Here is a 22,934-nt window from a genome sequence, read left to right as displayed (position 1 = left end):
AGATGTTGTTAAGAGGGTCTTTCAGGCAGTGTAAGAATGAGAGATGAGAGATCACCTCAGCGAGCCGATTGAAAGGTGTACATTCAAAGCCCTTTTGTACAGCAGAGAATCTACAGGAGAGAAACCTTTTAAATATCCCAACAGCAAAGTGGAGATGCCACAAAGCACGCGTCTGTCAGAAACCACATTCCCCTGATTCTCCTGCTCCTTACTTAAGAACAGTTCAGGGAAACAAGGCATGCTCAACAGTGTAAAAACAGGAGGGAAGAGCTGTCATAGCACTATTTTCTTCCAAGTGAAGAAAGGAAGTAGAGTTTCAGTAAAAGAAAGACATGCACCCAGCACCTTTATTTCAGATCACAGCAGGACCTCAGAGCAGGACACCAAGGTCCCGGGAACATAATGGTTGCGGTGCAGGATCCCATCACTCAAGGGCTGGAGAAAAGCCTTGTGACAGGAGTGGCTGACGGATCTGGGGTTGTTTAGTCTGGAGAAGACGAGGCTGAGAGGAGACCTTATTGCTCTCTACAACTTTTTAGGCAGGTTATTCTGCCCCTGTACTTGGCACTGGTGAGACCACACCTCGAATACTGTGTTCAGTTCTGAGCCCTTTGCTACAAGAAGGATGTTGAGTTTCTGGAGCGTGTCCAGAGAAGAGCAATGAAGCTGGTGAGGGGGCTGGAGAAAGAGTCTTACGAGGAGCGGCTGAGGGAACTGGCGTTGTTTAGCCTGGAGAAGAGGAGGCTGAGGGGAGACCTTATTGCTCTCCACAACTACCTGAAAGGAGGTTGTAGAGAGGAGGGAGCTGGCCTCTTCTCCCAAGTGACAGGGGACAGGACAAGGGGGAATGGCCTCAAGCTGTGCCAGGGGAGGTTCAGACTGGATATCAGGAAAAAAAACTTCACAGAAAGGGTCATTGGGCACTGGAATAGGCTGCCCAGGGAGGTGGTTGAGTCACCATCCCTAGAGGTGTTTAAAAGATGGGCAGATGAGGTGCTCAGGGACATGGTTTAGTGGCAGATAGGAATGGTTGGACCCGATGATCCAAGAGGTCTTTTCCAAGCTGGTGATTCTATGATTCTATGATTCTAATTGCCTGAAAGGAGGTTGTAGAGGTGGGTGTTGGTCTCTTCTCTCGAGTCATAGGACAAGAGGGAATGGCCTGAAGCTGCACCAGAGGACGTTTAGATTGGACATTAGGAAAAAATTAATTCCTGAAAGAGTGGTGAAGCACTGGTAGACGCTGCCCAGGGAGGGGATTGAGTCACCCCTGCAGGCGTTTAAAAGATGGGTAGATGAGGTGCTTGGGGATGTGGTGTAGCAGTGGGCAGAGATGGTTGGACTCGATGATCTCAAGGTCTTTTCCCACCAAGCGATTCTATGACTCTATGCTTGGTGGGAGCAGGTTTGGGGTCACAGTGTGGCCAAGGACCCGCCAAGCAGCCACGCCAAGCAATTACAGCACACACAGGGAGGAGAAGTCCCTCGCCCTCCTTCTGGGACATGGCTCTGCGTGATCCCCAAGGCAGCCTCCACCACGGTGGGGACCCCGCCACGTCCTCAGCCCTGGGGCGGGGAGACGCACCCCTGGGAGCAGCCACTTGGTATCTCCCTAACCCCCCCGCCCTTATCCTGGAGGTGGTTTCACCTTCCCACCCTCCCATCCGGGATGGGGGCGTGCCTCCCTGACATCCCCGCCCCCTTATCTGCATATTCATGAGCGCGAGCCGGGAGGCGGCCGGCCGTAGGGGGCGGTGCGGCGCGCGCCGGCCCCGCCCCCGGCGGTGCATATTGATGAGGCGTGGCCGCGCGGCGCGGTGTCGTGTCGGGCGGCGCGGGCGCCGATTGGCCCGGCGCGCGTGTGCGCGGTGACGCGCGCCGCGGCGGTGCGGGTCCCGATTGCTGCAGCCGCTTGTCAGTGTGACGAAGATTGGCACCCAAGGTAAGCGCTGTCACTCAAACCCCGCTCCCAGCCAGCCAAGCCAAGCCAGCCATCCATCACGGCGCGCCCGCCGCCGCCGGGGCCCAGCCGCACCAGCGAGACGGAGCGGGGGGGGGAGGATGGCTTGTGGGGAAGCGGCGGGGGGGGGAAGCCCTGCAGGCGGAACAGCGCGGGGGGGGAGGGCGGCAGCCGCACTCCACCAGACCCGGGGGGCGGGGGGGGGGAAATAGGGGCGGTGGCGCGCGGAGCGGAGGAGGCGCGGGGCGGGGGGGGGCAGAAGCGAGGAAGCTTCTGGAACAGCCGCGCGCCGTGTGTGTGTGTGTCTATGTGTTTAACCGTTGACTCGCGCGCGCGCGTGGGGGCGCGCCGTCGGGAGGGCGCGCGCGCGCGCCGCGTCGCGGGCTCGGGGAAGGAGGGAGAGAGAGAGAGAGAGAGAGAAAGGGGAGCGTCGGTGCTCGGCGCCGCGCGGAGGGGGACGCGGCGGCGGAGGGGAGGGAAAAGGAGGAGGAGGAGAGAGAGGGGGGAGACGAGAAGGGTGGGGAGGGCGACGTGACGCTTAAAGGGCCCGTGCCGCTTTGGGCAGGCGGGAGAAGCCGCCAAGGGCCAGGCAGGCGGGAGGGAGGGGTCTCTCCTGGCCTCTCCTCTCGCCGCCGCCGGGATCCGTCGCAGCTGCCCCGGCCCGGGGGAGAGGGGTGTGTGCGCCCTCCCCCTCGAGGCTAAGGGGACACCCCCGCCCCCCTCAGAGGCTAGGGAGACACCCCCGTCACCCTCCTTCTCATCGCTGGCGAGGCTTGGACTGCGCTTCCCCCCATCCCAGCCTCCCCTTGTGTTCATAGAAAGCGGGTTTCTGTTCGCGGCTGGCGCTCGGGGCGGCGTGTGCGCGGTTTTTGGCGTAGAGGTGGATTCTTCCTCCTTTTTTATCCATTTATTTATTTATTTTTGGTGTGACCTCGTTGTCTCTCGGCTCGGTTGAGACTTCTTGACACCTAGAACGAGGCTTCCCGAGTGTTTACACAGCCGCAATTAGGAGCTGAAACTTGACGTTGCCCAAAGGCTGCGCTTACGATGTGTGTAAACAATAATAAATCCAGTGTTGGTTTTATACTGAAATATTGCCTCAACTAACCACGTGTCCCGACTCTCCGTGGGGTAGTCGATAGCTTTCCCTCATTCCCACAACACCAGTTGTCGATCGTAGAGTTCCTCAGATAAAAATATAAGTAGTTAACACATCTGTGTGATGGTTATCTGTTTAGCTTATTACTACCTTTTTATTAGTTCTTAAATATTTTCTGTTGACCTAAATGGGAACATATAATGTCATTTTAGAGAGTCACAATCATAATTTTTTTTTTTTAAATCTGTTGCTGCAGTCTGTGACCCCTTTTGGCCAGTTATGTCTACATGATTTACTACTATGGTTTTGGAGAATGAGACTAGATTTGGAACAATACCCTCATAAGTGAATTTTTATGCAGTACAATGAGTTACCACTTTTATTTTGTCACGTTGCTGTTAGAGGCTATCCTGACAAGATTCATTTTTTTCCTTGTCCCTGTTTGGAATACGATGTGTGCATTCCATTAAGCAGGTGACTGAAATAGGGAGAATAGGTGGTACATTCTGGTCTGTGGGTATTGGAAAATAGTTGAGCTAGCATCCTGTAGAGGGTAGCAAGAGGGTGTAGATAATTTTCAGTGTATGCTAAATGTCACATCTAATTGTGGGGTTTTTTGAAGACTGAAGAATTCTTTCTTAGTCTTTACAAAAGCACATGCATATAGTTAGCTCATAATTTTATTCTAGAGCATGCTTTGCACAAAGTTTCAACGGTGTAGGTTGTTTTGATTAGGAGAATAGTAAGAACTATAGCTTAAGAAATTTGTGCCTCACTATTCTCTGTACTGTGAATGCACTTGGGGGTTGTTCCGTGTCCTCTGTCAGATATGAACTGTTTACAGTCTGCTTATGCTATGGGTTTATATCCCTTTATATGTGTCATTAAAGTGATGTAGCTTCTGCAGCTGAGTGAGTGCTAGGATCTTGTTTAAGAATGAGTCCTAGTTAGTCCCCATTAGCTGTGTGTACAAATTTTATGGATTATACTGAACCAGGAAACAAATTGTTGTGGTTGTACAAAGAATCATTCTATGTATTTCCAGATCTTACGATCACTAGGGTCTCAAGCAACATTAATGCATTTTAAGTGCATTTTCTAAATAGCTCTGTAAAATAAAATTGCTGATTTATCCTTTTGTGTGTCTGTGTGTAGCCATGTAAAATAATTACATTCAAGTATTCAAAACCTTGAGAGGAAAAAAACCCAAAATATGTCACATTTATTCAGTCTGAAGAAATGGTTTCATGCTTTTTGGTATGTCATTTTTTTTAAATCTATCTAAGTAATTCTGGCGCTGTTTGGTTTTTTTTATGTACGTTCTATTTTCCGTTTATTTAATGAAGTGCATGGTGTGTTTTTACTGTTGACTGTTAACACTTTATGTATTTTCTTGTCATCTTATGATTAAAATAGCCAGAGGAAAACTTCAGTGTAGGTTTCCCTGTTTTCTTACAACATAAGCTTCACTTAGATGGTGAAAGGCATAGCTCCATCTACTTCATTCATGGGGTGAAGATAGATAGTGGAGGGGCTGTTGCACTGCACTGAGACTTGGAAGACTGACTGAATTGTTCATTCTCATGGTCTCCCGAGTGGTTTTGGGGAATGCATTTTTTTTTTTTCATCTGTGCCTGTGTATCCTTTACATAAACTGAACACTAATACCTGTCTCACGTCTGAAGTGGATCGTCTTATCCTGTAGTTAACTGCTTTGCTGGACTGCAGTTCATCTTGTTATTGTTTCCTTTGTGCTAATAGGAAGGTAGCACATGAGAATTTTTCAAATTTTGTGTATGTTGTTGTTACAGTTGGTTGGGGTTTATTTCCTATTTTGAAATTTCACTTTGACATATAAAAAATTAGTTTACTATTAAGTAACTTATAACTTTGATTGGTGCTTTTTCTTAGTTTGGGACAATTCTAAAGATTTGGTTTATCTTTTGAATATGAAACTCACATTTTTAAACTAAGTCCTTGGAGTGTTCTATTAATGCAACTGTAAGGAGTTTAGAGTGAATGAAATATGTGTTTTTCCTAAATACTTCAGTCTTATGAAATGGATATGCCTCCTAGAAGTTGTACTTTCTTCTTCAGAATTTTGCTTTCTGACTGTTATTTTTCTCATATTTTTCCCTGTACTGTAAATTCAGTGCTGTAATAAAGTCATAATAATTCTGGTTGCTACCACAGCGAGTTTAGAAGTGTTTAGGAGCAATTCTATTTCCTGGAAATGAATGTCTTCTGCTGTTATTGAGCCCTGTGCTAATGGACAACGGTGAATGATCCACAGAACCACTGCTGTGATAGTGGAACTGCTTGTTCTAATGGCTCTGTTAATGTCCTGAATGAAGAGAGATGTAGTCCAAATTGTATTTCAGAGTATTATGTAGTGGTCTGGGAGCCAAATATTACCTCTGCAAAGCTGGCACATGTGTGAAAGCTTACAACACAGCAGATTAATATTTTTATTTTGGTGTAAGTAAGATTGAGTTATTTCTTGTGTGAAATTTAGAATTCCACAAATGTTAATTCCCTCTTGCAGAAACTGGTTGCTTCAGTATAACTTGAAAGAGTCTGTAGGTTTACAAATGTTAAGTCTCAGGGGGCAGAGGGGAATATTTTACCACAGCTCAATGCTGTACAAAATGTAAACCAACTTATTGCTTTTCTAAGCAAGAGGATTTCAAGAGCAAGGAAAACTGCTGGTGGAGCTCTTTCTGACATCTGATTACTTGATGTCAGATGTTACCAAAGCATTTTACCCAGACCATTGTAGCTCTCTCCAAGATAACTGAATGGTGAAATACTTGTGTTTGTTAGCACGTTCTTCACTTTGTTCAATAGGATTGCTTCATGTCATAACTGTAGAACATGTATATCGCCAAATGGAACTGGAGTGGAGTAGAAAATGACACCAAGAATCTGGAAATACCAATCTTTGCCGTTAAAAGAGCATGGGCATGCTTTGGTTAAGTATATAGAGGACAGTAACTTTGTTCCCTTGCCAGTAGCATAAGGCTACGAAGTCGTGAATGTTCCTGAAGGGCAAAAATGATGTTGGTGCTAGAAGTGGAAATAAAACTTAGGTCTGCTTGTCATTGTGTGCTTCCTTGTCATCCTTCATATGAAAATGCTTGTTTGCTTTTAGTACAGCAACTACTCCAGGCCATGTTCTTCTCATTTTTTTTCTACATATGTGTATAGAAGAGCTATTTGCTGTTAAACAGCAGGGCCATTAAATACTTGGACAGCCAAAAGGTGATTTTTGAAAATGGGAGCTGACTGACTGCAATAATGATGTACTGTCCCCGAGCCTGCTGCACCTGTGGGTTTGTAACTGTCATCTTCTGCAACTGACAGTCACTTCGGGCAAAAAGGTGGAATATGGTAGCTTACTGCAGGTGTACTAAAAGAGGGATCTGGTTTTGCTTTTTTTTTTTTTTTTTTAAAATGACCAATTCCAATTTATGTTATTTGTGAGCTTTTCGAATTGCCCAGGTTTTCTCTTGAGGACAGAGGAGGCTAGGAAATGTCGCTATAATTCACATCCTGCTTAGCTCTTTTCAAACTACATAGCAAACAAAACAAAGGCGGGACGATATTATAATGCTTATTACTGGAAAATGAAGTCCAAGTCTTTTATATTCAGACGAAACAGGCAATCATAAAACAGAAATAGGAGCATTATACATGTTTAACATGCCTAGAGAATATGAGAACGGAAACGTGTATGCTGTGTTTTATAACTGAAGAACACCCAGGTCAGTCGATGATCGCTTGATTTATGTGTTCTAGCCTGCTTGTATGTGTTCTTGGCCATGATAGTAGCGATGCCATGGGTAAGGTTACCTGTTTTTTTTTTAATTATTTATTTTTAGGTGTTGTTTTCAGTGGCTTATCTCTTAGTCATACTGAAATTTGCCATGATAAATATGTTTGAGCAGGTTTATTTTGGAAACTTTGAGCTACAGTGACTCAGCATTTTGAAAATTAAGAGAAAGTAAATATGTTGATTTGGGGAGATTTTTGGCTTATTTTAGAGGATATCAACACTTCAGTTCTGGAATTTAGTGTTGCAGAGGAGAGAGGGGAAGAGAGTGTAAACATTCACACAGATCGTATGGCTATTCCTCTGGAAACTTCAACAGTTCATAAGTTCTTGAAAAATTAGTTCATGCTTGTTACTCAGCAAATATTTATTAACTAAACTATCAGAATATTCCATCTAACATAAGTATCTTCCTGTCTGTTGGTCCTTGCATGTCACCTGACTGTGCGGTCTTCATCTGGACCAAGTAGTTAAGCATGATGCATCCCACAGCAGTAGGTGATGGGTAAGTTTGATCCTAAATAGTTTTTACATGTGCTTCTTCAACCCCGGAATGCTGAGATAGCAGTTGTACTTGTGGAGAGGTGAAGACTAGTATTTGACAAGGGGAGGGGAACAGAGATCGAGGGTTGGTGGAAATGTAATAGGCGCAGGAACCTGAAAAGGATGGTACTAGCAAAGTTACTACTGGTCAGAAGTGGGGGAACAAGAGAGGGCAAGAGGTGAGAGTGTGGATAGGCTGTACAGTGGTGTGGAAGGGTAGTATGAGGCTGAAAAGCAGAGCATAGACATGGATGTTGTAATGGAACATGAAGAGCAATGGCAGCAGGAACGGAAGAGAACAGAAGGAACAACACATCTTCCTCGCAAGAACTAGTTAGAGTAATTGTTTCTGGTTCACCATTACTAAAGAGCTGTGGACGAAGTAGAGCAGGAAAATAAGAATTTTTATTTAATCGCCATTTCAAAAAGAGAATAATACTTCATTTTAGGGCCTAAACTTGGTAGCAAAGCAAAGTTGTTTGCATTGAGCCAGACATAAGAGTCAAAAGAGGAAAGATTCTGGAAAAGTTTCTGACTGGCTGGAACCTGATTTGACAGAAAGTTGCAGTTTATTCATCTAGTCCAAGTTAATGCTTGGCTCACTGACAGGCTCATTAATTATAAAATCAGAAAGGACATACAAATGAAATAATTGACAATGGGATATCTTAATCTTGGTGGTAGTGATTTAGTGCCAAAAACGTGTAAAGGGGATTTTCTTATGCGTTCAAAATCTTAAGTCCATTTTAAATGCAGTTATTAGTTAAATAAAACTCTTTATCCTTTAGCTGTAGTTCAGTAGCATTGGGAGTTCAGTCTTTCATAGAAAGAATCATTAGAAACTTTTATCGTTTTATAACAAAAATGTTGGGAAAATGACATATGCTTACATAAACTGCTAACATTGTAAAGTGTTGAATAGCAATAAAGGCATAGTGAGACTGGTGGTTATTCTGTGTCTTCTTTATGAAACCACAAAGTATAAACACAAAGCAAAGTTATTTTCAGTCATACTTTATTGGGTGCTGATACAAATCATCATTAAAATAGAATTTCCTGTTGCTTTGGTTTAATTCGCTTGGAAAGATATGGTAAAATGAGTGTCTCCAAAAGCAAGAGATATGCTACACACTTGTGTGGATATTCCAGAGGCTTCAGTGGCGAAGGAATGGAATTGTCTCACACATATGCAAACCTTTTGTTTTTCCATGTGGGGAATGCTGGGAAATTGTGGGGAGTTCTCTTTTTTTTTTTTTTTAATGAAATTCTGTTTGAAAAAGTAATTAAATATCATTAAGTAGGAAGGTTGTACCAGAATCGGTTCCAGCTGTGGAACTGCTCATACGTGTCCCCTGGTATTTACAGGGTTTTGGTAGTCTCTCTAGTGCAATGTTCTTACCACAATGGGAGCAAGGCAGGTGCTGTGCTATCTTCTTGATTTTTTTTTTTTTTTTTTTTTGAGGTCTAAGATGTTATCATGACAGCGCATTTGGCAAATACTGAGGGGTGGGGGAATGATTCTCTGTGTTGTGACAAATAGATATGTGTGAGGATTCAGGATGTTTGCTAGGATTCCCAAGCAGGAACCTATATAGTCCTTCAGTTTGCAGTGTTAAGAATACAGAAAAAAAACGCAAAGGAATCTTCATTTACGCTGTGAATATTGGGGATGGTTGAGGGAGTGATGGGAAATATTTTTGCTCCCTCATACCTTAATCACTCAGGAGTCCTGCAGCAATTAAATAAGGGGACTAAAGAGGTTTACTTTCTCCTAGGTTTTGCTTTCCTTTTTTCCAAGATTTCTGTTTAGTCCCATTAATTCCTTACTATTACTTTATGGAGCTAATAAAGCAGGGTCACATTGCAGCATGAAATGGGTAGGAGAAACTGAGATGCTGCAGGAAGTTTCTTGAATTAGAGAATCTTTCAATAGAAGAATGAAGTTTTCATTTTGCAGAAGGTTAGAAGAGCAATCTGAGGTTTTCTTCTGCAACGTCAGAAGCTACCTGGAGGCAGGACACGTAGCATACTGAGGTGACACGATTTTATGACTAGATTGGTAGGATTTCTCATCTTTATCTTCCTTGTTGTTAAGAAGCAGTGTGGTAAATTGTTGATTACATAAACCATGAACATGACCCATGATTGTGCTTGCTTCCCAAGAAATATGCTGGTGTAAACACAAGGGATTTATACACAATTAAGGAGCTGAAGTTCTTTAAAAGACCCTTATGCCTTAATTCTGCTTTTGTTGTTAAGTCTTGTGAAATTGGTGGATTTTAATTAATTTTCAGTTTCTTAAAGTGTAACGTGTTTAGTTTTTAATGCAGTCTTGTGTTCCTCAAGATTAATAAATACATGACTTTGTTGCACCACCAAATAATAAAGGGGGGGAAAAGTGACACAAAGTAAATCTCATTTCACTGCAGCCTGGAGCTGGCTTCTCTCCCAGGGACATTGACAGCATTGCTGCTGTATATTAACTGTTTAGCAAAATCTGTGTAGTGCAACTTCATGAGGCTGCTGTTATATTCCTGAACAGGAGCATCATCTTTCTAGAAGTATATTCTAAATAATGACCTTACTTTATGAGTACATAAGACTGAGGAAATGAAAGCCACCTTGCTGCTGAATGAGGAATACGTTCTCATTGAGCACGGTTTTAATAAACTTGTAAGCATTGACTTCATATTGATTTGTTTGTTTTAATTTTACTGACTAGCTCTTGTTGGCAAATTGACGAAAGTAAATAACCACCGCAGCAAAGATATTATAGACTGAATCCCTGATGGTGTGTTGTCATGTACACTCTATGTATTGCTTCATTATTAATATTTGTATCTATAAAAACATAGATGTCTCTTGATCTTAATGTCTGCTAATATTTGTGTATGAGAGTGTATGCACAGGTCTGTTTCTTACTGGCTGACGTGCAAAATGAGAGAATGACTGAGAAGAGATTTCTATGCCTGAATGAACAAGGTCATGTTTTACTGTGTAGTTAAATCTTAAAGTGTGATATGCTTTTTGAGTGACAAAGCAAGTTGCCCTTGGTTTTAGTTTCATAGTTCAGTATCTTCTTTGTTACAATAACATGACTTTAAAGCTTATCTGCAAGAGGAATAAAAGAAAAGCAAACAAATTTGCAATAGCAAGTCCAAGTTTAGGCTCCAAAGTGTCTTGATGTTGTTTCCATCCTTTAATAGGTGCCTCTCCTCCCTGTTCTTTCCCTTTCCAAGATGTACAAGACGACATAATGTGCAAGGTCAAAGTTTTCTTGGTTTTTTCTGTGTTTTAGGGTAGACTGTAGTCTTAATTGCTGTCTAGTGTCTCTTGGAAGAAGGCAATATGACTGCAGTGTCCTCTGGCTCCTTCTCAGCCAAACTGTTTCCTCTGCAGCATCTTTCAGCTGGGCCTATATTTCTTCTGACCTCTATCTCACATGCTGTCTGGAAAGTTGCTCATTTCCAGAGTTTCAGCTGAATGCTTTGGTGGCAAGGGCTACTTCTTCATAGGTGAGAGGTTTTTGACTGGCCATATCTGGCAGCAGTGGCTCAATTGGTTCTCACCTGCAGTTGTTTCTGAGTGAAGGGAGCAGATTTTTTCAGATTTGCAATGGTGAAATAGTCCTTTACGTCTGAGCAGAGATGAGGAATAGATAATCCTTATTTGTCTGGTGGTGATCTAAATTCAGAAGATGCTATGAATAGTGTGAGAAGTCCTCTACTTGAAAATAGCCTAGTAAGTTGAGGTGGGTAAAAGTGAGTACCAAAATTATAAAAGATAAATAGCGTGTGAAGACCGGATTCAGTGGGTATACACTGTCTTCTCACAACACAATTAAGAAGTTGCAGATATGAGAGCAGCTCATTCTTTGGGGACATAGGTCTTTGACAGTTTAAGAGAAAGTGGTAATTAATTCTAATGTGTCATCTGCCCCTTGAGACTTCAAGACTAAGTGTATCAGTTTGGACTGAAACTCTTTCTAGCTCAGTATTTCATCTCCAACCACTGACTGGAGCTTGTATTGCCTTATAACTCCGCAGAGCATCTTCACTGCTCTTTTAGAGCTAGATTTCATGAACCAGAGATGGCATCTATATTGAGTGGCCCTTAACATTCTAGTTTTCTGTGAACTCGTCTGAAAAACATTACCTCTACACTACACATGGATAAATTTTGGTTCTCAAATCTGAATACCAGCTTCATCTGACTTTCAGAAGTGTTTGAGTTGTTCACATTGAAGTTCTTATGCAGTTGGCAAAGCTGAGAATACAGGAACTTTTGTCTGTGTGAGAAATGGAGATAATCTGGCTCAAGATCTCAGCTGTGTGTTTTAGCCATCATATAACTTCAGATGGCCTTTGTGCAGCGTCAATGTCTAGAACTCCCCCTAAGGTAGTTCTACAGGCTTTTTAAAATGCTTTTAAGCAATTTTGTTTTCTAAATACATTTTCACAATCTTTCCTGCATTGCTTTCACAATCATTACTACTTTTTAAAAGTAGTTCCAATATATCAAACAGGTGCTATGAAATATAATTATAAGTAATTTTGTTGGCAGTTTTTGAAAGCTTTTTAAAACTGCTGAATAATCCTGTAGCAGAACCTGTCTTCACAGAACACATGATCCTAACAATGGCTCACACCACTTGCTGTATTTTGTTAGCTTTTATCATGTAGTAGATTACTTGATCATGGCCATCATTAAAATACATTCCATGGTAAATCAAAGCGTGATTATAAAGGAGACATAAATCTAAAAAATAAAAAAAAAAGGCTTTCACCTTTCCTGGTCTCATGCTTAATCTTTACAACACTGCCTTATTCCTATTTGCATTTCATAGTTTTATTTTTGGGATGTGTCTTGTCTAGTCTAAGCAGACAGACACTGAGCCACAGAGAAAAATATGAAGGCTGAACAGCAAGTGAGTAAGCTGTCCAAATGTAGTCTTCTGTTAGAGGTGTCAGCAAAGACAAAGATAAATACACAGAATGAGTGGAATAAGATGAGGAAAAGTTCAGCTCGTAGCATGGAATAGCATAGCAGGTTTAATTAGAGAGTATTAAAAAGGAAAAACAAAAACCCTGTCAGTTTAAATAAACTTAGAGAGGGAACTACATAACAAATCAAAATATTTTCTTCAATTGTATTCAGTCTCAAAGTATGTTCTGTGTTCTCTCCTTCTGAATGTTTTTCTGTTGTTTTTTAGGTTTCTGTCCTTTACATTGTACGTCATTTGGATCACTCTGCTGGAACAAGATAATGTGGTCTTCAGCCCATTGAAGGAAAGGGGTGAGCAGCTTTCTTATGGCCAGTATTTTATCTCCTTTAGAAGGCAGCGTGCCCTGGAATCAAACATCATTATGTATTTTGATGAAAAGTGAAGCCAGTTCTAAGTACTATTCATGTGTCAAACAGGCTTGCTGTTTTAATTTTTCTTTATTTTTAACTTTATTTGTGAATATATAAAGGTCTTTCTTATAGAGCAAGTGCCAGGACTAAAGTTAAGTAAGAATGAACAAATAGCCATACTAAATCTGCCAGTTGTCCATTTCTCTCTGAAGGACTTCAAAGGAACATGTATAGGGAAAAATTAGAAGGAACGATTACTTGTTAACAAGTCTGTTGGGTAGTTTCTTCACAACCAGTGACAGTTGTGGTTAGTTTATACCCTGAGGCATAACTATTTATATCTCTTGCAAACATCTGTTGTGGCTTGTATATGTTAAAAATGATATTACTGAACTCCAACAGCTTGCTTACACCTTATGTTAACATTACTGGGTGGTCCCTTTGCTCTTTATTCTCAAGGAGTAAGTAGAGCAAGTGAGGAGTGATGTATATTAAGTGATCGCTTTGTGTATGTTTTTCAGCTCACCTTTAATCACTTTGCTTACATACTCCTGAACTTGTGCAGTGTCTACATTTCTAATTATGAAATTAGCTTAATTTAGCTTCCTCTCTGTTTTACTGTCATACTTATTTTTATTAAAGGCTTGGTTTTTTTTCCTTTTGATTGGTTTTGCAGAACACAATGCTTTTATAAGTTCCCTTTTGTAGCAGATATCAGTGGAGTTTCTCATTACCGTTCATGCATCAGCTTCCAGTTTACATGACCATAAACATTTCCTTGGGTTTCCCTCACTTTTTTTGCAAAATAAATAGAATGAGAGTTAATTCTGTTCTACAAGAAGCAGACTGACTGACTCTCTCCGCCTCGGGTTATTTTGTTTTATTTGTAACTCTTTGAATATAACACAAACTCATATTTTTCCTTCTACTCATGATTAATTTAACGAAGAATAATTGACATTTTTAAAGCTAAGTTGCCCAGAAGTCATGTGTTCTTAGGCTCACTTAAGATACCTTAGGCTGTAGTATTTGGTATAGCTGTGCTGGTTAAAGATGGTCCTGCTGTGAGCTGATGATCACCACGCATGAGCCAGAAATTACCACACTAATAGGTCAGCCAAGAGCAGGGGTTGTATGAGTGCACAGCAATGTGCCTCAGACAAAGTCGGCTGTTTTACATCATAGCCACCTTTAACAGCGGGTTGAACTAGCCTAGCTGACTTTATGTAAAAGGAATCAGAAATCATTCACGTGTTCTGTGAGCTCAGTAGTAGAGCTGTGGAAGTAATTAGCTCTGGCAGGGTGGCAGATATAGACATCTGGGAGCAAAACCAGCTTCATCTAGTGTCATTGTTTGCGGAATGAGCATCTGCTTAGGCTGTGTAACTGCTAACTAGAACTGAGTGATCTATCCTAAATTAGGTTATAAAAGCCAAATGTGTAAATACCTTTTCAGTTATTTTTCTTAAAGTTCAACATACTTTGTTTCTTGCAACTACTGGGTAATGAGGAGGTGTTTCTCTTTAGTGAACCAAAGTAATTCCTCAGTTAATTGCCTCGATCTAAGTATGTGATTAGCTCAATTTGTTCTTCTTGATTTGCAGTAGTTGTCTTCACTAAATCTCATCAGTTGCTATCTTGCCTAATAGCTTAATCTTCTTCTACTGTAATTATAAGTCAGAGGGGAAGCTCTCATGGGAAATAAAGGATATACCCACGTAGCATTCTTTCCAGCCATTCCCTGGGAGAGAAGGCAGAAGTCCTTCTTGATGAAATAATCTATGGATCTGGCTCAAAGCTGTGAACCCCTTTCTTCCTTTGTGTGACCTAGGAGATTTCTGTATGTGGAATGTTTCTTTCTTACAGAAATCTGGAAGGAAGGGTCTGTCCAGGAACTTTGTCTGATTCTCCAGTAATGCTTGCCATTTCCTATTGTCTTCACAGATTTACATGTGTTATCTTCATTGCTTCCTTTTCCATGTTGTTCTTTGTGTTGCTACTATAATCTCACATCCTTACTAACTCTTTAGACATTCTTCCTCTTCTATGACTATTTTACTTATTTCCTTGTTTCTAAGAACTTCATCTTTCTCCCACAGCTAAACAATTTATCTAACAATGTTTTGTGATGAACTTTTTCAGCTTCTAAAACAAATGCTAAATAGTGCTTACCCTTTTTTTGTTGATCTATTCAACTTACTTTTATTTCGGCGGTAGTCTAGTCTGTGCTTTGGATATTGCAGTCAGAAATGAAATGTGTGCGTTTTGAGCAGGAAGAATGTGTCCTCTTAAAGTATTTTGAAAGATATCTTAATTTTTCTATTGTGGCAAATGGTGATTTAAATTTAACCTAAAATTTTTCTTAACTATTAAAAAAAATCAAATCTGAAGTACTCCTATAAGTGAGTGCATTTATGGTGCTCCCTCTTTTATTTTATTCTGGTAGGGAAATCAGTAATATTTTTTGAGTTTTAAAGAGGTGTTCTATAGAGACAGATAGACAAACCATTAGACAAGCTATTAGGAGAACTCGAAACACAGTCTTTATTATTTTCTTCTGTAAATTGTGTTTTTAAGGAAAACCTTAGCACGGAAGTTCCTAATCTGTAGCATGCCTTTCAGCTAGTATTCCACAAGCTACTTAAGATGATATGAGCATGTTGTCTACAAATAGAAACTTGTTCAGCTTTGTAAGCACATGACCTGATGCCAGAACCAAGATCTGTTCTGTCTGCTCATATTTGTGGTTCCCATAGTGCTTTTGTGTGTGTAAAATGGCTTAGATTCTCAGCTCCATTTAAGCATGAGTGAGTGAAAGTCAAGAACCTATTTGTAAAGGAAGTCATGCTTATGTCATCCTGGTGAACTTCTCTAGTGAAATTGCAGTCATGCTTGGGAGTTGCACTTGGAGTAGAACTGATGCAAAGTAAGGCTTGAGAAATGTCCTGAGGAGTTACGTTTGTCTTTGTGCCTGAAACTCAGTAAACAAAGAAAGGAATCTAGAAATTTGTTCCATGTTTCCTAAATGAAACATTTTCTTGAGACTGTAATAATCTGTAGAAGAAAATATCTAGAAATGTAAAAATTGTTCTTCAAAATGGTCATGCGTTCTAGCGACATGCAGTGGTGAAGGATTTATGAAATAGTTGAAAATTTTGTAGTGATTACAAGGAAAATAGATTTTATTTCACATCTTAAATTGATGAAAACGCTAAAACTTAGTTCTTCAATACTGACATAAGGGGAAGAAAGCAGAAAACCTGGAATTAAACCTGGATGTAATCTTTTTCAAGGCATGAGCTTTGTCTGTTTTAATATGAATATTTTTTATATTAGCTGAACACTAGGACTCCTACGTGTCATGGAAAATTGAGTTCTATGGTAGTATTTAATGGTTATAGCTCAATGAATTATGTGATTTCAGTTGTAATGGCTGCTAATCTGACAAGAAAATGACATGTAAATTAGTAATCTGATGGATAAACTATCTGGTGGTGATGCTATGCTATTTTTTTAAATTACAAGATGTCTGACGTTAAAAAAAATGTTTAACTCACCAGGCACCAAACTCCATCTAATGCGTAGAGGGAATAGCACACATAAATTTACTTCTGTTATACGTCCTACTAAAATTAATACCTCCCAAAGTACCAAATGTCTATGAAAATGATACTTATTAATTTCTAGATCACTTTAGAAGCTAGATAATCACACAGACCCAATTGTTTAAAAGTTGTTACATTCTTTGTTTCGTTCTTTGTTGAGCCTTAAGTGATTTGGACAGTAGATTCCTTATGTCAGAAGTGATTTCGATCTTTGGTTTCTAAAAGTGGTTTCAGACCTGAACTCTAGAAAATGGGTTTCTTACTCACAAATAAATAGGGTATTCTTTAACACGTTTTACTTTTGAGTCATTCAGTGTAGACAATTATTATTTCAGTTACAGTAATGCTTAATGTGTTGTAAGCCTTTTCAAAACGCAGGAATATAAATCTTTCCTTGTTTCCAATTTTTTGTATTACCTTAGAAGAAATTGGTAAAGTAGTATAAAAATAAATGCTAAAGTTTACTTGAAGGTGGTGTGTGTGAAAGTCCTAGGTTAAAATATAAAATATATAAATAAAATATAAAAGGTATAAAATATAAAAGTCCTAGGTTAAAATATAAAATGATACAGTGAACTTTTTGCCAATGAAACTGGTTGCATTTTCCAAATTTTTGTTTTTTGAGAAAATGCACGTAACTGTCAATAAACTTCCAGATTTTGGGGGAGGAGGTGTGCATAAATCCTTATTAATAATAATATTTTTCCATCTTTTAGAACTGAATTCTACATGGTCACTTTTATAACTTTTCTTTTTTTTTTTTTTAAGAATACTTCTTCATACTTATGATGATTTGACATAATTAACATTTTATTAACCATGATGGCAACACAGACATTAAGTATAGACAACTATCCAGATGGACAACAGGTAAGTGTGTTTTTCTTTCTCTATGGACTAAATACAGTTAGCAAGAGAAAAAAGGTAGTCACTTTAATGCCTACTTTGGCATTGTTTAAGTATCTGTTCCTGTTTAACAAACAAGATTTTTAAAGTGATAAACCACTCTCTTTTTAATACTCAGATGCTTATTAAAGGCTTAGCTAATTTTTGCTTGACACTGCTTAACTTTTGGAAGAATCATTAGATAAGAGGCTTAGTGCTGAACGTACTCTAGATGATTTGTGTACTGTAATGCTTCTACTTTTAGGAAAGTCATAATATTTTTTGTGTATGATGTTTTGGTGGTTTTGGGTGTGGGCAGTTACAATACATAGATTACGTTTATGCAGTCATAGACTTGGTCTTCAGCAAGTAATTGTCTTGAGTTATATGCTACTTTGACTACATTTATGTTGATGGCATTATGCTGCAGGCTGAAAACTGGTAAAATATTTTAATTAGGTTATTGATAAGAGTTGCTAGTTAGAAAACTGGTCGGTGGATTTCCAGTTTCTCATTTCTCTTAACAAACAGCTGGAATAATGAAACATACTCAGAAATGTCTGATGCTTCTTTTTTTGTACAACAGGCTGTATATTGCAACAATTTGAATTGCTAAATTAAAATACTGTTAAGTGGAGACAAGTCATGCCCCGGCCTGTGCTCTGAAGACCCATTTTTACTTTACTGTGTGTCAGCCCTAATCAGTGAATTCAAGTACTTCTATCAGCAGATGGTAACAGTGGTGAACAGTCAGAAGAAAAACAGCAACTTTTCCCATCTCTTATGAAAAGATGTTTATCTGAATGCATTCTGGGGTTACTGGTTTTTGTTGTTTGCTTCTTTTATTGCAATTTTAATTTCTCTCTCTGCTGTCTCCTCCCTTACATCTTTTACTTTATTCCCCCCCCCAGCAAATACATGCCTTCCTGTGACACATCAGTGAAAACACTACATATTTTTGTAAGGAATTAGTTTGGAGAGAGGATTTTCTTTGTTTTTTTGTTTGGGTTTTTTTGTTGGTTTTTTATTTATTTTTTTATGTTAAGCTCTCGGTGACCAAGATAGGCAGGTAATTCAGGTGCCTGCTGCTGTCATTGTTTGGAAATGGTCCACAGAAAATAGTTGACAGTGAGATATTTCCTCCTTCTGGTGAGATAACTGAACATTTTCTTTCTCTGCACAGCCTGCAGATGTATGGCTCAAAATTTATAGTCACTTAAGTCATCCCCTTTTATTTTTCCCTTCCTTCTTGTCATTAGCCAGGAAATGTATCCATTAATCTTATAGGTTTTTTGCAACCATTCTGTCTTTACAATCATCTATGCTTGCTGAGGAAGCTTTTTGCAAGGCAGGCTGCTGTCTTGGGTAGGATATTCTGGCATTTTCTCTGTTTCTGATTTTACTAGGAGATGCCTTGGCCCTGACAGGTAATAAAGCACAAACCCTTTGATTCTCCCAGACATGTTGAGGATAGTAAAAAACTCCTTTTGTTTATCTTGTGTGGAAGTAAATTAAATTTGTCAGTCAGGTTCTCTAGTACTTTCTGAAGGTCAGCTCCCGTCTTGGAGGGCTCCTGTGAGCGATGTGATACATATGTCTCATGGGAAAAGAGTGAGGCGCATTGCATTCTTTGCAGTTGTCTTCTACAGGTGTGAGTTCTGGCTACCTGGTGGTACCTAGAACAGTGTCTGTCCTTTACTTGAGATAAAACTTCTTAGTGTTAAAGTAGGGGAAAAAAAATTGCAGTGATTTTTGTGTCATTGTACAGATGTTCTCAGTGCACAAAGGGGAGAAAACTAAGGAATTTGTGTTGCAGGGTGGAAACCATGACGTTCAGAGGTTGGGTTCCTTTAAGACCTTTTAGTCTGAACGATATTTATATGAATGTGGTGGGAAAATCACTTTGGACACCTTCAAAGCATCTCAAAGGCAGTATCGGCCACCTAGTGCAATTTAGGAGGTGCTCAGTAGAACTAGCCTTGGCTCTATGTTGTTTTCTCCAGTAGTGGCAGATTGTGTAGCTATGTGTTAAATGGATTTGTAGAAACCATTACTGCTGTTTTCTCCAGTAGCTTGATACTCCTGAAATAGTTTTTTATTACTATATGTAAATTTGAGCAGTAAAAGTCAGGGGAGGTTATGCTTTGGGTAACTGAAAGATTGGAAGGACACAGAACATTTCAGTTCTTTTTAAGAAAGTGTGCATTTTGATGGCAGGAAAAGCTTCAGGATCTCTTTTCTTCAGTATCTTGATATAAATTATAGTAAGAAATAAGAAAGAAACGTAAGAATAGAAAATTTCTTTACTGTTGTTTTCATCCTAAAGGATTCTTATGCAAACATCTTCGTAAATTTTTTTGTGCAATGTATTTTAGCCTATTCCAAAAGTATCTCTTCAGGACAGCTTTAACAATATACTAATATCTGTCATTCCCATTTTAAAGCTGAGGACTGAAATTTGAAGTGACCTTTAAGATACCCATCAAAAAGTGTCAAGGATTAAAAGGGGGGTTTTGTTCCTGCTAAGGCTTTTTGAGTAACTGCCAAGTCATACCAACCTTCTGGCAATTTAGTAGCCCTTTATGCTGCTATTTCCTTAGCAAACAGTAAACTTATTTTACGTCAAGCATACAGATTTACTTATAACTTACTCTTTTTCTGCAGATGCAAGTAGTAACAGAGTTAAAAACTGAGCAAGATCCCAACTGCTCTGAAACTGATGCAGAAGGGGTGAGTCCTGCCCCTGTAGAATCTCAGACTCCAATGGATGCAGACAAGCAGGCCATTTACAGGTAGTAATGGACTCGTGTTCTGTCTTTTGAAGGGTAAAGGATAAAGGATTACTTTTTTTTTAATTAATAATTAGCTTAAAATCAGATGATATCTTGGCTAACTGTCTCAATAGCTTGCAGAGAAAGAATGAGATCAAATTAGCTTCACTGTCACTCTTCAGCCAAGAAGAAAACTTCCCTTTATTTTGGGATTCTTCAGTTTCACCATAGTTTTAAAGAATATGTAAGGGTGGCTGCCTTTAAAGCGTAAGTGAAATGTAGCAAGCTACTTAGACTGTTGAACTATGGTCGCTATTTGTTGTACTGTAGTTTTTATCTTTAATGTGAGCTTTTTGTTGTTATTGTTTTAGTTAGGTCAATATTTACTCCCTTTTCTTTACTGATAACGATCTTTTGCCCAAATTAGCTCAAACTGAATTAAGTATTGATGTTTAAGCACTCTGATTTGAGGTTTTTCCAGTGTTAAGTGGTGTGCTAAGCAGTTTGCTCATTTTTGATGAGGTGAAGTGTTTGTTCACTTTAAGTACTTTAGAAAAATGTAATTATTACCAGTTTGCAGGTTAAAAAAAAAAGTACAAACAAAAAAAATTGAAGCAGAAAGATGTGTCCACTCATTTACAGATTTGTGCTAACAAAATCATCTGCTCTGAGCATGATCTCATAGGAGGCCTCTGAGTACAGCCTGGATAGTATTCTCAGTTCTGTAAAGTTATCTGTGATATGTAAATAAGGTCCACATTGAAGAACAGATCAATTTTATCAGTTTTTGTCTTAATTTAAATCTGCATTCATCCTATTTGTACATCCCAATCCTCGTTTCTAAGGCACTGTACTGGTGTGTCTCTTACTACTCAATTAGAGTGAACTAAGTAACACACCATAGCTTTTTAGCTTGTGATTGTTCTCTTTATTTAAATATACATATTTTACTGCTTTTCTTACCTCTAGAGTATGCAGTAAATCAAAATGAAAGAAAATCAAACCAGTCTTTCATCGTGTTTTTCTCTGCCTGGTGGCTTTCTATGCAGTCTTTTCCAAGACATGTCTTTCTGCTTCTTACATGAGCGTTACCTTATGTGAGATAGATGTCTGTCTTTTTCAGTAGGTAACTTATAAGTAAAAATACTTATTAATATATTTTAACTTTTATTGCAGGCACCCGTTGTTTCCCTTGTTAGCACTATTATTTGAAAAATGTGAACAATCTACACAAGGCTCAGAAGGCACAACTTCTGCTAGCTTTGATGTAGATATTGAAAATTTTGTAAGGAAGCAGGAGAAAGAAGGAAAACCTTTTTTCTGTGAAGATCCAGAAACTGATAATTTGGTAAGCATGAACTGCTGCTTTTACTTCTGAGACAATCATCACATTTGCTTATTCTTCCTAATTTCTGATCTTAACTGCTGCTTACAGTTCCTTCTCAAGTTTTCTTCCTACAAGAGATTCTTCTTTATGTTAATGCTAAAAAATATTTTTTAAAAATGTCTTCTGACCCCTTTTTTCCCTTTTATCTGTAAACTTACAGTGAGCCCTCCACAGTTGTTTCCCATTCTAGAAATGACCAGAGACATGTGCTTGCCATAGCCAAGTTGACATGTTTATCAAAAACTTGTTGATGTAAGTTTTTTTCTGACTTTTTTTTTAATCAGGGTTCATCTAGAAGAGCTGCAATAAGATGAGATTAGAGTCTCTTTAACATACATAGTTTGCTTTCTTGTGTGTCCCTGTCTCCTATACACTTTCTGAAAGTCTTTCCTGCAGTGAAACTGTGATTTCCCCAGTCCCTTGATCTCCCTCATGAATTGCATCTCGAGTTAACATCTCTCTTGGCATGCTAGTTTGTAAACTATCTACTTGCCTTTGTCTCTTTAGAGTCCTGTTGCAACTAGATTTTAATAGTATTCAAGAGTGTTAGAATTACAAAGGTCAAATGTTTTGTTTCATTTAAAACCTGTTACTGTAAGGGAAGTGTATAATTAAAGAAGTCTTCATCCTTGAGTCTACCTCATAGGAGAAAAGGCTACTTAAAATATTGCAGTTCACAGATGGAACTAAATTGATGAGAGGTTGTAAACAACAGAAGTGGTAATGATTTGAAACTGATATCTAGAAGGAATTATGTGAGCACATAAAATCTGGTGTGGGAGGCTAAGGTAATGTACCTGGAGAAAGCTCTTAAAGCTAAGACTTAAACAAGAAACAAATCTAAGATGCTTTTTGAATTGGCAGTGAACAATATGTTAGGATGGGCACATATTGTAGCAAAAGAGGGGTCAGTTTTGGTTGCTTTTTTTGCAAACAGCCTAGTCATTTTGCATAACGGTTTATTTCCAAGCACTTTATGACCAAACATTAGAGTACTTATATTCTGAGAAGGTAGTATTTAAATAGTGTCTTGGAAAATAACGCTACAATAATAAGACCAGTATGAGACTAAAGAAGGGAGAAGACGTTATATTCTAGAATAAGGCAAAGTTTTACAGCTCTAGCTAAGAGAGACATAAAAATTACCATCTCAGCTACTTGTTCTATCCTTTTAACTGTAGGTTACAGTGCCCGGGCTTTAAATATGTTAATACTTTGCATCAATGATATTACTCTATGTAAATATGAAGTCGCCTTAGATTAAATCTTCTTCAAGGATGGATCAAGTTAACACAATTCAGTTTGCACTGACCCACATGCAGGAATGCTTTCAAAAAGTTCTTTTACAGCTTTGGCTGTGGAGCTGTTTGTCTTACAGAAGCTTTTATTTTAATTTTGGAAACATTTTGAGGCTCAAATGAGGTTTTTGTGTTAGAAGGTGACCCAAAACAATGCCCTTGAGAATGATAAGAAAGCAGCTAGAGGAGGATTTGTAAT

At 39.2% G+C, this 22,934-nt stretch overlaps 1 protein-coding gene across 3 annotated transcripts in view; it reads left to right on the top strand.

The window, feature by feature from the left end:
• Positions 1 to 1,805: 1,805 nt before the first annotated feature.
• The window catches only part of PKNOX1 (PBX/knotted 1 homeobox 1), a 45,658-nt gene continuing 24,529 nt past the window's right edge, over positions 1,806 to 22,934 (top strand). The window contains exons 1-5 of one of the 3 annotated variants that reach the window (XM_054057122.1): positions 1,806 to 1,942; positions 12,647 to 12,729; positions 17,163 to 17,264; positions 19,944 to 20,071; positions 21,227 to 21,398. In XM_054057122.1, the coding sequence (XP_053913097.1) occupies positions 17,214 to 17,264; positions 19,944 to 20,071; positions 21,227 to 21,398 (351 nt within the window). In that variant the 5' untranslated portion in view covers positions 1,806 to 1,942; positions 12,647 to 12,729; positions 17,163 to 17,213. Of the gene's footprint in view, positions 1,943 to 6,520; positions 7,397 to 12,646; positions 12,730 to 17,162; positions 17,265 to 19,943; positions 20,072 to 21,226; positions 21,399 to 21,597; positions 21,690 to 22,934 lie in introns of those variants that run through there. The other 2 variants (XM_054057131.1, XM_054057140.1) reach the window with 2 other exon arrangements.

The sequence above is a fragment of the Cuculus canorus genome, chromosome 1 (assembly GCF_017976375.1).
Source record: "Cuculus canorus isolate bCucCan1 chromosome 1, bCucCan1.pri, whole genome shotgun sequence".
In the NCBI taxonomy this organism is placed as follows: domain Eukaryota; kingdom Metazoa; phylum Chordata; class Aves; order Cuculiformes; family Cuculidae; genus Cuculus; species Cuculus canorus.
This window is presented reverse-complemented; position numbering and strand designations above follow the sequence as displayed.